We start from the raw sequence: 14,593 nt of genomic DNA on the forward strand, positions 1-14,593 counted from the left end.
TGTGTGTGTGTGTTGAATTTATATAGAGGCATTCTATCTAAAAAAAATTTAGTAACATGTAGAAAGGACAGCATAATGTTGTGTTCATAGGAATTTTACACAGTACAGCTATAGACAGAACTCACATTACAGTAATATATTTGGAAGTAATGATGTCAGAAACAAGTTTGCTAAAGTCTGACTGGATGGAAGAGCTAAAAGAATGCAATATCATGTTACATTTTATTGGAAAATTATAGTTGCACACATGTAAAGGTAGATGTGTGTTTACGTATGCTGTATGAAGGTATTGCTCATATAACTCAAAATGTATAATTTTATACATAACGTCTGTGTAACTTCGGTGAGTGATAATGAAATACTCCTCTTGACACAGTCCAAGTTCTGTGTTAGAAAACTTTCATCCTGTGGATGAAATTGTTGTGTGAGTAATATTGATGTGACGGTATTATGTAAAGAATAGATTGCTGCTCACCATGTAGCGGAGATGTTTACATGTTTAGGGTCTTTTTGTTGTGCCTGTCTGTGATTCAAAATTTGTGCTATACAGCGAGTAGCAGTCTATCCTTTTATATAAAATTGTCATTATTCCATCCTGGATTTTCTGTTGTTTAATATTGATGTGCTTTTTAAGTTGTGTCCTTAGATTGAAATTCAAATCAGGTTTCATTTCTTGAGTTTCATATTCTTAATTACTCCCGCAGTTTTGATGTACTAGTAGATTCCACTCTGGAATTTCCAGCATTATAACAACAGGAAACTTGTGCAAACAAAGAAGTGCAGGGACCCTTCCACTTGTAGTTGAAAATTATTTGGAATTTTTATTATTTAATTCATTAACCTGTTTTGTGCTAGACCTTGTAAAAGTGCCCATCTCGTTTGCCACAAGGTTATCTACAATACTGGTCAACATTTTCTCAGTGCTGCAAAGTGGGAAGCATGTTGAAATATTGTTGTACTCGTTTTTCCTTGTGCACTGGATATGGTGACCTATTACTTAAACAAGGCTTTCCAGTTCACCCATCTTTTATACGGTTATTGTAGGTAAGGTTGGTAAAATGTGATATTGACACAGTAGATGTCCTTGCCTTCCAACATTGTCTCTGCAAGTATCAGGTTGCTTGTTGTGTGTCGTCTTTAATGATCACTGGATATCTACAGTAAAACTTCATTTATACATTTTTCACTTATATGTTTTTCTCACTTATACTTCCTTTTTTTTCTTTTTCTTTGTCCCAGCGAAATATCCACAGTGTGCACAAGTTATGACACAGTGTTTCAGTGGGTTGCCAGGAAGTGGATTGGTAAGACTGATATTAGAGTATAATAAAATTTGATAGTGTAATAAGGAACTTTGCCAAAGTTAGGCATTGGTCAAATTTTTTTTGATCAAATTTTTTTTGATCAAATCTAGCACCTCGCCTTAGATTTGATCAAAGGAAGTGTTCATCTTACGTTTGCCGCATAGAGAAATCAACCACTTGGAGTGCTAGCTTCGCTGCAACTGTCTGATATACAATGTTTATCAATATGACTCCCAAATTTACATGGTGTGTTGCATATAACGAAATTGATCGAAATATTCGAGGCAGATGAAGCCATGAAGTATGACCAGGATATACACCTGAGAATATAAAGGAGAAAATTTACAACTTCTGTGGAAATAAAAATTTGTCATGATTGCAGTATATATTAAATTTATTTGCCTTCACATATTCCTCCTTCAGTGCATTATAAATAGCTTCAATCGTTTATGGTATTATTTCCATCAATGTGCACTGCAGCATTACAGCACTATACTGGTACTGTAAACTAGAGTAGCTAGAAATGTCAGTATTGTGGTAAGTCTGTCTTTTCCGAGGAGAGTGTTCAGCTTCATAATATAAGGAGCCACGTTCTTGAGCACATATTGAAATGTACTCTCGTCCATTCCCAAAGGGATTTTCTTGCGACTTTGTCTTTGATTTGCAGCTCCCATAGCAAATTTTGCTGTACATCTTTTGCGTCTCGCTATGAAGTCCACGGCTTCACCCAAGTATGTTTCCTTTTCTTCTGCTTGTCTTGTAAATGCAATGACAATGCAATTGCAGTGTACGCACCTGCAGACCAGGTATAATTTTACTTACTGCATCAGTGGCATAGTGTGTTGATGTTATCAATGAGTATTCATAGCTGGGAATCCATTTCACCACGAAGTAAATGATTAAATCTGTTCTTGCTCTGTGGTTGACAGATTCTTGTATGTACTCTTGCCCACTAAGTAAGTAAGTTAGTTATACCAGTAAAATGAACATTTCATAACAAAACATTTGCATTTTATGAAGATGGTGTTGCCAACATCTGCACACTGCACCGATGATGCCGTAAGTAGAATTGAACTGCAGAGAATAGTATTAAGTCATCGGCCATCATGAAGGAACTTTGACAAAATGTTTGATGACAGTGTTATATACCCTCTTTGCGCCACATCAAAGATCATTATCAAAGAAAATTTAATAGTATAATACTGGCCTAAGGTCCACCTGTTAACACAGCACCGCGGTTGTCAACTAGAAAATCACTTTGCTGTGAGCATCCGAATCTAACAAACACTTAATTTTTAATGTGACAGACTTGGGATTGTTTTATAGATTGGCAAATATGCAACAACAGTATAAACTACAATAATAGTCATTACAAAAACCAGATGCTATACAGAGACTGCACAGAACTGGAAAGTACAGTATAACATATTAAGCTTACCATTGCGCCAGCAGTGATAGCCATATGAAAGATTGGTTGTAGATGTAGCACTCATTTGTTTTCCTGAAATAACATGGCATCTGCTGAACTAGGTCACAACTGGGCAAGAATTGATGCGCATCACTCGGGAATCCCGAAACACATCACACCTCATACTGTAAATGCTATAGTACCGTATTACTACATTTCTAATTATTTGAGAACTGGTAACATGAGTGGAAGAAAAAAGAAAAGTACTACTATCATTGAAAAGCTATGAATTTTAAGTGTTGTGAAGGAAAACAATAATCTAAAGTGAGTTGATATTGCCAAGGAATTAGGAATTTCTGCGTCTACTTTAAATTCTATAACAGCAAAGGCAAAAGAAATTGAAGATAGTTTACCAGTGTTCGGAATTTCTACTAGTAAGAGGACATGCATTCAGGGTGGGAAATATGAAGACGTGGAAGATCGTTTGTTGCAGTAGTTCAGGCAATGTAGAGCAGAAGGCATTCCTATTAGTGGCCCAATGCTTTGTGAAAAAGCAAACGAATTTGCAGTTCGACTCTGTGTGGAGAATTTCAGTGGTTCATCTGATTGGTTGCAAAAAATTTAAGGTAAGACATGGCATCAGCTGTCAGAATGCGTGTGGCGAAAGCAAAAGTGTCGATCCTGAGACAGTGCGAGATTGGAAGGAAACCCGTTGGAAAGAACTGACATCCCAATATGCTCCTACAAACATTTTCAATGCAGATGAAGCAGGCTTGTTTTACAAGGACACTGGCATTCAAAGGCGAGAACTGCAACAGAGGAAAACAAAGTAAACAATGTGTGACAGTGCTGTTGTGTGCTATTAGTGATGGGAGTGAGGAGCTCCACTCACTTATATCAGGAAATTGGCCAAGCCCCATTGTTTTTAGAACATTGTCACTTTTTCCACAAAATAAACTAGTAACAAGAAATCATGGATTACAACAAAAGTTTTCGAAAGCTGGCTTTGAAGTGTTGATTTGAAAATAGGTGCAGGAGGCCGGAAGATTTTATTGTTCATAGACAGGTGTGCAGCACATCCTCCCCTTAATTCCTATTTGAGAAATGTGACCATGGAATTCTTTCCAGCGAATTGCACGAGTGAGCTCCAGCCACTTGACTTTGAAGTTGCTCTATTGAAAAATGCTCATGCAGCAGGATATCAGGTGTGTAAACATTGAAAAAAGGAAGAAATGAAATTAAACATTTTACAGGTAAGATTTTTACTTGCCATTTATTTCATGTCGTGCTACCGGAGCCAAAGAGCACTTCGATAAATTATTACTGAATTTGTTTCTTTTGATAGGCAATGCACTACATTGCAGCTTCATGGCACAGAGTTTCAGACAATACCATTTTGAACTGTTTCTGAAAAGCCGGATTTGGAAATGAAGTCCCCGATCATGGTGGAAATGATCACATTGGCGGTATTTCACTTAATGATGAAGAATGGAGTTGACTTGAAGAGCAGGCATCATTTGAGAATTATGTGAATGTCGATGAAAACCTTGTACTACAGAACCTGTGACTATCGCTGAGATAGGTCAGTGTGCATCGCGGGACCTGGAAGAGGAAGAAACTGACGATGGGGATGATACACAAGAGCCTCAGCATTCCTCCATGATGTTTAACGATGCAGTAAATGGGTTAGAAATAATTGATGCGCCACAATGTTTCTGATGAAATAATGACAGAGCTATCCCGTTTTGAGGGCACAGTCTACGCTATTGCTGCGTCAAAAATTGTGGGCTTTTTTACGAAATGTTTTTTCTGTGTAGAGGTTTACATTTCTCTTTATGTCTTCGTTATGTATGGTACCTAGTAAGTCTCTATAACATTTTGTAGAATGTAACTTTTTATTTTGAAGAGTCCAGAGGAAAAACCTGAAAAGTCCAAAATTCCAAAGTTTCTGGGTCTTTTTCTTTTTTCATAATTTAATAGACCAGCCAGTATAATTTTAGCTGGTTTTACAGAACTGGTCAAAAACCTGATGAGTCAAGAGATATTCTGATATCTTGTAAATGGTCGAATATCCTGACAAGTCCAGAGAATGCAACGATAAAGTTTTATGACTTAATGATTCCCAGCCCACGCAGGTCTGTTTTCACTAATGTTATCATTGTTTTATCATTGTTGCCACAGTCATTGTTGTGTACAAGTTGACCATTGTTAGCTTTGTTGAGTTTGTGAAGGAAGTTAGATCTAGCATTGTATTCTGTCAGTGTAAAATGAATAAAGAAGACAGTGACTCATCTACTTGCGAAGAAAACTATAGAATGTCCTCAAAGAAGCCGACAAAGAAAAGGAAGAAGTATGGTTGCATTAGAGATGCCTCCAAACGTTTTAAGATTTCCATCACATGAAACAGGAGAACCATGTAAGTTCAAAAACAATTGTCTTGGTATTGTCAGTGACGAAAATATTATTAACATGAACCACTTTCAAAATCATGATGAAATAAACCTCTGTTAAAATGGTTTAATCGCGGTGGTTCCTGTACAGCACAGGCATCCTAGAAGAGAAGAGCAGGAAGCAAAGTTTCGTGATGCATCATATAAATTCAGTGTTTGTATTACCATTAATGGAAGTTTTCAAGAAGAACATGTGTGCAAGCAAGCATTTATGTCATTACATGGAATAAAGAAGGGCAAGGTAGATTATTTACTGAAGAAACTTAAATCTGGAGACCAACCTCTACAAGACGGCCGAGGGAAACGCAGATCCAGCCCACAGGCTTTGAAAGGTGAAACACGTGCAATAATAAGAGCACACATTAAATCATTTAAAGGCCCCATAGCCACTAGTTTGACGAAGTCAGAAAAAATTTACCTACCACAGTCTTTGAATATTAAAAAAATGTTCCGTTCAAGGAGAAGTTTTAGGATCAGAACGTGCCGTATGGAACATAACACACTATATTCAATTCAGATTTCAATATAAGTTTTGGATATCCGTGATCTGATACTTGTGGCTCTTGTGATGAGTATCTAGCCAAGAAGAAATATTTGGAGAAGGAACTGATTTTAAGATCATCTGGTGAAAATAAAGTAAGGCTTCATTCCGAACTTCAACCAATGAAATAGTCCATGAATTGCATCTCAGAAAACAAAGTGTTCTGTCACAGGAAAGAAAAGCAAAGATGGAATGTCAAAAAAAATCCATCAAAGGTTCTAATTATGATGGACTATAGCAAAAACTTTACTTGTCCAAATATAAAGACAAATGAAGTTTATTGTAAGTGACAGCTTTCTGTATTTATATTCAATTTTCATGTTTTGGCAACGGGGGACAGCTATTTTTACATGTATCCAGAGAGCACAGGCCGAAAAGGAGCAGACGAAGTTTCATCATTCCTTCATCATTTTGTGCACAATTTTATAAATTCAGAAGTCAGACATCTGGAGATCTTCTGTGACTCCTGCGGAGGGCGAAACAAGAATGTCACTGTGTTCAGATTCCTTCACTATCTGGTCCATATAGAAAAGCGATTGGACTATGTTATGATGTCATTCCCCATAAGAGGTCATTCGTACCTCAAATGTGACAAAAATATTGGTATGATAGACCAAACTCAGGAATGTCAAATTCCAAAGGACTGGTGTTAGGTTTTTCAGAATTTACACACACACACACTTCGCCTTTTGTTATCATTGATGTTGAGGAGCAACCAGAGATAATCAAATCATGGACAGAGCATCTGGATAATACAATGTACAAGAAGAAACTTCCTTTCCAATCCAGGCCAATAAGAGAATTGGAAGTCGCACAACACCATGCAGCACTGGTTCGGTATAGAGGAAGCTACAGTGAAGCATATGAGCAAGCTTCATTACTTCTTCATGGAAAGAAAGGGCAAGATTCCAGCCTGAAAGAAGGAGAGTTCAGCCTACCCTCTGCTAAATATGAAGGTATAGTAATTCTTTTACAGCAATATGATTTGAAAGTTTTATTTATTTATTGAAATAAGTGTTTTTTTAGTATTAGGCATATAGCTATTTAAATTAAGGGATTCTGATTTTTTGCAGGTGATCTTAAAATATCTGCTGAGAAATACAGAGATTTACAAGACTTGAAAAGATTTTGCCGTGCTGAAGTGCAAGTGTATTTTGATTGTCTTTCGCATTAATCCACCATCGAAAAAGCACATGATCTTTTATAGATTATTAAATGATTATATAAGATAATTTGTTGTAACATGAATTTAAAATCTTGTAGTTACCTGCAATATGTTATGGACTTGTCATATTTTTCCTCTGTATTACCTGCCTTCGTAATAAAAGTGCATCATATTATTGTAAATCCTATTCAGATGTGTATAATTTCAGCAGTACTCTTTCTCTGAAAGATATATTAAGATCTAAAACAAAAATGAAGAATATAACTTGAAAAGCTAAAATTTTATGACTCTTGAAACTTTAAATTTAGTCTCCTGAAAAAAAAAAAAGAATTGTGACTTATCAGGTTTTTCCCCTGGACTCTTCATTTGTGTTTACCAATTCATTTTATAGTATGGTGCTGTATTTCATTTATACGTTCTTCACACTTACAAGTTTTTTTTTTCTGTAGTCTGTTCAAAAATGTATAAACGAAGTTTTACTGTAAAGATGTGTCTTATAATGCCTACAACAGTGTTATTTTTAACATATTTGTATGACAAAACATGAAATGAAATCTTATGCTTGAAAATGGCACACATTCTAAAATTGTGACAGTGAAATAGAAACAGTAATAGCTAAAAGTGATATGTCATTTAAAGTATTGTAGTGAAGTGCATAGGAAAACTACCAACTAATCTGTGATGGAATTCCCAAGTAGTAGCAGTGTGCCACAATATCTCATTGTTAGCAAATGCCTTAGGCAGTATTGGATGCAAATAGTATCTAGATTGCAAGATTCTGGAATGTACAGACAGTCCACATTATATGCCTTGAAACTCTTTGACTGTTTCTGTATATGTACCTCTGTATGCAAAGAAACGTCTATGTAAATAAGCTATTACTGGTCTCTGATACCGAATTTACAGGAAAAAGAAAGTAAAGCTTTGTATTATTGTGCAGGATTTCAGTAAGGAAAAGACAGTATAGAAGAGATTTTCTTTGTGTGTGTGTGTGTGTGTGTGTGTGTGTGTGTGTGTGTGTAATGACTTCATTATTTCCGTTACACGTACACTTTCCTTTGCTCTTCAGGGAGCAAACAAAGATAATATTAAAAACTGTAAAATGTGTATGGAGGGACAGTGATTAAGCCAGGAACCCTAGAATTGTATCTATTTAAATGACACAAAAACTCTTTAAGAAAATATCATCTGCGTTTTAGGTGTAAATTTTTTCTTATTGTACCAGTGAATGATACTGTCAGCTGTTATTGATTTTTTGTGTGTGTCCGTATTTACAGTGCATCACTTTCTGATGCACATGTAGTATTAGACAAAAATGCTAGTAAAATACCCTTTCATGATGGCAGTCAGCATAAAAAAGCAGAAAGGAAGATACAACTCATGTTACACATTGTCTACAAATCTGTAATGCTACATGCTTGCAACGGCTGACTGGTTATCTGGCAATCTGTAGGAAGTCTTTCTATAACACGTAACATACAGTGTATTTTTTCTCAGAATCTCAGGTGCCTATTTCTGAGTGAGAGAAATCAGAAGAATTAGGTGTGCTTTCACTTTGTGTCTCACCACTGCCAACCATAGTGATCAGACCGTGCTTGTGCAATAGCATTGTGTTAGCCAGTTTTGGGTGCTGCATGTTCTTAACACTGTTGCTGTGTTCAATCTTTTTATGTTAGAGTGAGCAATGAGGCTGTTCCTTATCTATAGTGTACTCTACCCGCAAGAAAGATTAGTACCCTCTGTGGGGTAGATGTTATGTACAAAACATAAATTATAGGTATAGTGGCTGTGTGAGTGAGGAAGTCAGAGCTTGCTTCCTCCACACCATGCAGTTCTTTGCATAATATGTTATCATGCTGCACATATCCAATACAGAGTGGCAGTCTCAGTGTCACAGGTTGTGTTGTATTGCAAGGATACCTCAGAATATCATTATATGTAATGAGGTCATTGGTTTCAATGTAATGTGAAGTTCCCACATTTTTCTGGTGGTATTGAACTAATACACTTCCTGTCAAAAGCAATTTGAAGATTAGTTTCATAAGCTCAATTCTGTTTGTTGGTAATTATGTTTAACACACTATTAACAAACAGTACATTGATTTTATTATGAATACTTAAGTAAAATTTTACAAACAAAAATACACTCACTCACACATACAATTTGGAGAACAATCTCTGTTGGTAGTTCTAGGGAACTCACAGACATTCAAGGAAATGCGATTGCCACATAACTTGTTTAGTGGCTGTGCAGGAAATGTCTTGAAGCACTGCATATACACACATAAAATTTACACATTTAATCCTTGATTGTAAAATACACTTCATATAGTTTCTTCTTTTCACTTGAATTGCTTGGACCTTGTGATGTGCCTTTTTATTATATCAATCATTGAAATTTGTAGAGGTTGCTGTTTTTCATTTTGAACACGTTTGTACACAGCACCTTACTTATCTCATTCTGCAGCAAACTATGCTTCTGCAAGCCATAAATGTATGAACCAGAGTTAACAGTAAAAAAGATAAACTTAATGCTTTGTTCAAACTAAACTGTACCTGCATTTATACCCTGAGGATTGTATAAGGATACATGTGCCTAAATATCATCACACCACACACTGTATGTGATTTGAGTAGAGATTGTAGAAATATGACATACAAAAGTCATATTATTTTATGATTGTGGAACTTTTCTCCCTTTGCTTCTATAAAATAACGTGAAGCTAAATTTCTCATACAAGTCTTCATTTTCTTTCTTGCAATGCATATTTTTGCAGAAATGCAGCTCTGGATAAAGATGTGTGAAAGGTCTATGTAAAATGCCTAAGTTCACACAGTCATGACACTGCATAGTCACTATTTAACTTCTCCACTTAGTGCTTAAGTTGTTGGACAGTTACACAATGTTCTTTTGGTAGGACACTGTTTCACTTTAGGTAGCTACATTTGAACTTTTTATGTTCCTGTAGCTGAGTTAAAGCTTTTTGAAGTGGAATGTCTAGAGCTTCCTTCCACTTCACTGGTTGCAATCAAACTTATGCCACAGGGTGCACTTTCTGAGTCTCTGTAGTGTCAATTTTGGATTAGTGAATTTCTCATTCGCTTTTGGGAACTATGCATGTCGCAGGTGACAGTGGCAGTTTACATATTAGCGGCCTTTTCCACATTCTTGCACTAACTGAATTATGCCCAAAACTAGAATTTCGCTTGGTCTGTCTTCTTTGAAAGAATATGCAATGACCAAAAATTCCAAACACTTTCTACTTGTCTGCTTTATAAATAGGAGCAATTCAAGTATGCTGTATTGTTTCCCCCCTGGATTTCAGTTGTTGATTTGCTGAAATTATCAGAAAACCTCAGAATTTTTTTAAAATCTCAGTGTCACATATGCCTATTAAATTTGTTTTGTTTATTTAACACATCTGCATTTATCGGTGACTTTCTGTTCTGTGTTAAGGTGCAAAGTAGAAGTAATAGCACTCTGTCACTGAATTATGGTTCTTTGAAAAATATTTGGTGGTGTGTCTTCATTTTTTATGCTTATGTTCTAAAAGCTTGATTGAGACTATTTTAATTGTAGTCCCAGAAGTGATGGCCGCAGTCTCACATTTGTGAATATCATTTTTTGTTGGTTTATTTTACTTTTTTTAAAAAAAGTCTATGATGCTCATAATCAGAGTTAATATTGAGTACAGGCTCAGTGTATGATCACAGCCACTGTCATCTGTTGTTTCCCCACACAAATCACATATTGCTCGCATTGCCTGCTGGAAGTGGTTTCCAGCTTACTCTTACTCATTAAGAAGGTGGACCCTGGGCATTGTATACTTTCTGCAGCCACCATCTTGGAAAAGCTCAACTCTGGACCCGTGCATTCAGTTGTGTGAGTGCCTCTTCTACACCCTTGTGGTACTTCCCTACCAACTCAGGCAGGTCATATGCAATGGCAACATCTAATCGGTTTATAGGGCATCCCCGGAAGTATGTACACGTGGATGATAGAAGAGGAAAGTCGTAGAGAGGGTTCAGTCGAAAGAAGTCGCGGTAGACGTCTGGGTCGGGAAGGTCGTATCGTGAAATATTAGTCAGAGTGCTGAGGCCTTCATAAATGTGGTAGTCTTGTGGCCTTTCAATGATGTCGTCACTAATCCTCTTGCGGTTACCGAAGAGCCCTTTGTGATTGTAATATGTTGTCAGGTAGCAATCAACCATTTTTGCGTGGTTCCGGACTCTCACCTGCATAAAAAAGAAGATACAACCTAGAAATCAAGTGATTAGAAATCTAATCATAGAATAACTACTGATTAACTTTACATTATAACATGGGATTATAGCTGTGGGCTGCATCTAACAGTTTTCATACCTGTTGTAGGTAATTAATCTTAAATGCCTACTCCTATAACAGCTGGTATAATCTGGCCTTTGTGTTTACATGCATTACTGTTAATGATTGAGAAATGAGGCTGTTTGGACTTGCAAAAGATTGTCAAGATTTCCCATTCAAGATGCTGTAATACACACATCTTGTGCTGTTATCTTTTAGTAGCACAAATATTGTTTTGCTAAAACCATTAAAAATTTGTAACAAATAAATATATTTGTATATAGAAGACAGTGATCATTCCGTAATGCCCTTTAAAATTCTTTCTACTTGTTATGCTCTGTTTTATCATCTGAAATTTTCCTACATTTTTGGAGGTCTGTACCAGTAATCGTGCTGTTGTACTGATGTAATTTGTCACCGGAAATCTTATATACGGCAGTGGAAGAGCAACTACTACGTAACTCATTTACCATATTGGAATGTGGGGCATGGGGAGCCATGTAACTTTTAGAGAGTATGTTTGTATGTATGTTAATTAGAGTTCTTGTATGAGTGATTTAAATTAATTTGTACTTACTGCGAAACGTCTGGCACTAGCAATCTTGTTCTCCACTCGTCTGTCGATAGCTTTCCTCATATCCTGAAGGAATGCGTGTTCTTGTGCTTGCAATAGTCGCACGGGTGCTCCCAGCTCATAAGGCAGTGACCATAATGAAGTTGAATACATAACAGGAGGCTCTGAGCTTGACATCAGCGGACTTATGTTCCAAATAAGTGTCCCCTGGACACGCATGAGTTCCTCAGGCTTCACTTGGTCTGCCTTGTTGAGCACAATTCGAGTCTGCAAAACCGTCTGTCTTAGCAATGACAGTTTGTATGTGTTTGGAACACATATGACTATGTATAAGGGGACCATTATGGTTGTGGTAAGGCATCTTCAGGGTCCTTAGAGATGGCAAGCAGGCAAGAAAAGGGAGGTGTAAAACAAAAAAAAATTGTATTAGTGTTTAAACCAAAATTTATAGTGTTACTAAGGTGATTGGTGATTGTCCTGATGACATTTAACCAGTAGGGGCGGAAGTGTTAGTAGGGATGATCACGACTGTGGAATATTTGGAGCAGTTAAAACCCAACATGGTACACACAGTATTGGGTTGGGATAAATTAGTAAACAAGCAGTGTCAAATAAATAGCTACCACATTATATAGATTTGGTTTGGTTTTCTAGGCCCACCAAAGTGTTATTTAGTGTGTTGTCTTGTTAAAAATTGTAGTTCCTGATTTACCTGTGACTCCCGTCCTTTCAGCTGGTCCAAGATCGCTTCGGTCTCAGGTCCCACATCCAGCTTTGCTGGGTCGTATACCAGAAATATTATGTCGGCACGATCGATAAACCACTGACACGCATCATTAAAAGGAAACAGGCGTTCTACCTGTTTACGAATTTCTAGAATTCCTGGAATTTCCACTATGTTAACCTGTGAACATTGATTACATCAGTTCCAGTGAAATTAAACTGCATCATTGTTTTTCAGGTTCATAAGCATACTGAGAAAATAAGTAGTCACCTTAATTCGAATAGTACGTAGCTCGTTCCTGAGCTTTAGGAATGACTACTGCATACTGGATAAATTTTATTTATGTAAGAGTCTTTTTTTTCCCACTAATCCTGCCACACAAAATTGTGTAGTTTGGTCAGATTATGTGGAAGCTGTCCTAGACTTATGAGACATTATGAAAGGCTATTTTGGACTTTTTAATGAGCTAAAATCCTGGGTGTTGGCAGCCAATATGTGTAATTTGGCTGTAATATTTCTTACTACAAGTAGTCTTGGCTGTAGTCCAGAGCAAAGGAAGATTGTCATCACTGAAGACAGGAGTGTTAATGTGATAGTCCTTTCAGGACGACAGACAAATTGAGACTTGCTTGTTCAGCAACTAGAGCCATCTCTGTCTGTTACCTCATCTTGCACAGTTCCATTTTCAGATCCCATAATGTCTGTGATGAATGCAAGAAGACGTGTCATTAACATACAGACCAAAACATGTTTCATCAATCACATTTTCAATCCCCCACAGCACACTGTTGGTGTATCCTTCCCCTTTGTAACTGGGAAACTTTGTAGACAAGAGTGAGCAAGGCTCTCTTGTTTTCAACTTTTCTCAAAATCTTCACAAAACAATTTCTACCAGAGGTTGTGCTTTAAAACTATTGTGGTAGGATCGGAGTTGATTCATTGTATCAATTTCTGCCTTCTATTGGAAGTGGTTTTCACCCATGAACTAGGATGCATGTTTGTGACCCTAGTGTGATGTAATGGTGTCTTCATCTCACTTCTACGTCTAGGTCTATGTCTACATATACTCCTATACTCAGCAAACCACCTTGAAGTGCATGGCAGAGGGTATGTCCCATTGTACCAGTTCTTAGGATTTCTTCCTATTCCATCCACTTATGAAGTGCAGGAAGAATGATTGTTTGATTGCATCTTTGTGTGTTGTGTTATTCTAATCTGATCCTCACAATCCACATGTGAGCAACAAGTAGGGGGTTGTACTATATTCATAGTGTCACCATTTAAAGCCGGTTTGTAAACTGTAACTCGGTTTAGTTTACATCTAACTTCAAGAATCTGCCAGTTCAGTATCTTGGTGACACTTTCTCAAGGATCACTTCTGTCATGTATCCTCTGCTACATTTGGTTAAACTAAGAGGAGGTATGTAGATGGTAATACATGACAAATCTGTCAGTACCTTCTTTGTATGCTAGAAGGCCTTCTTTTTCCACTCTCGTTACACGCAACATGATGAGTAAGGCAGATGAGGTGAGCACTGGGCCTGTCCATTTCGAACAGTATCCTGATGTCTCAGCTGCCCGTTGTGGCACTCTGTTTGGAAGTGCCTTTCATGAATAGTAACTTTGGCAGCCCAACTTAATAATTTGTTATGCATTGAACTTATGATTATTCACAGAAAATAACTTTGATGAAAAAGTCTTATAGGATTAGAGATGAAACATTTTTAATGAGTTGCACTAAGTGAACAGATCTAACAGTACATTTTATAAATAGAATCAGTTATATGATGTGTCTCAAAATCTTTTGGTTAAATCAGTCGTTTTAATGAAATTACAGTTGAGTGTGTTATTTATGCTCAAAAATTTTATTGCACAAGACAGTATAGGGAAAAGTAATCCTGGAGGAGATAGATCTCTTTACTTAATTAAATAGTAAGAGCACCATGGATAGCCACAGTAAAGTAGAAGTAGAATTGCTGAAGCAAAAAGTGCTTTCAATAAGAAGAAAAGGATTATGCTGTACCAGTGTAAAAGCTTTGAATGTAACAAAATATTTATTTATATAAAATAGAAAGAAACTTCCACATGGGAAAAATATATTAA

At 36.7% G+C, this 14,593-nt stretch overlaps 2 protein-coding genes and 1 long non-coding RNA gene across 5 annotated transcripts in view; 2 read left to right on the forward strand and 1 right to left on the reverse strand.

The window, feature by feature from the left end:
- Nucleotides 1-14,593, forward strand: part of LOC126281611 (putative protein FAM10A4) — a 203,812-nt gene that overhangs the window by 52,458 nt on the left and 136,761 nt on the right. The window lies entirely within an intron of this gene.
- Nucleotides 1,392-10,098, forward strand: LOC126281612 (uncharacterized). Its single transcript, XR_007551292.1, has 2 exons — nt 1,392-6,659; nt 6,777-10,098. It is a non-coding gene; the product is annotated as an uncharacterized LOC126281612 (long non-coding RNA).
- Nucleotides 8,952-14,593, reverse strand: part of LOC126281610 (uncharacterized abhydrolase domain-containing protein DDB_G0269086) — a 73,173-nt gene continuing 67,531 nt past the window's right edge. For all 3 annotated transcript variants that reach the window (XM_049980718.1, XM_049980717.1, XM_049980719.1), the window contains 3 exons: nt 12,479-12,670; nt 11,770-12,033; nt 8,952-11,104 (listed from right to left, as the gene is read on the reverse strand). In XM_049980718.1, coding sequence (XP_049836675.1) covers nt 10,724-11,104; nt 11,770-12,033; nt 12,479-12,670 — 837 coding nt within the window. In that variant the 3' untranslated portion in view covers nt 8,952-10,723. The remainder of the gene's footprint in view (nt 11,105-11,769; nt 12,034-12,478; nt 12,671-14,593) is intronic.

The sequence above is a fragment of the Schistocerca gregaria genome, chromosome 7, assembly GCF_023897955.1.
Source record: "Schistocerca gregaria isolate iqSchGreg1 chromosome 7, iqSchGreg1.2, whole genome shotgun sequence".
NCBI classification, from domain to species: domain Eukaryota; kingdom Metazoa; phylum Arthropoda; class Insecta; order Orthoptera; family Acrididae; genus Schistocerca; species Schistocerca gregaria.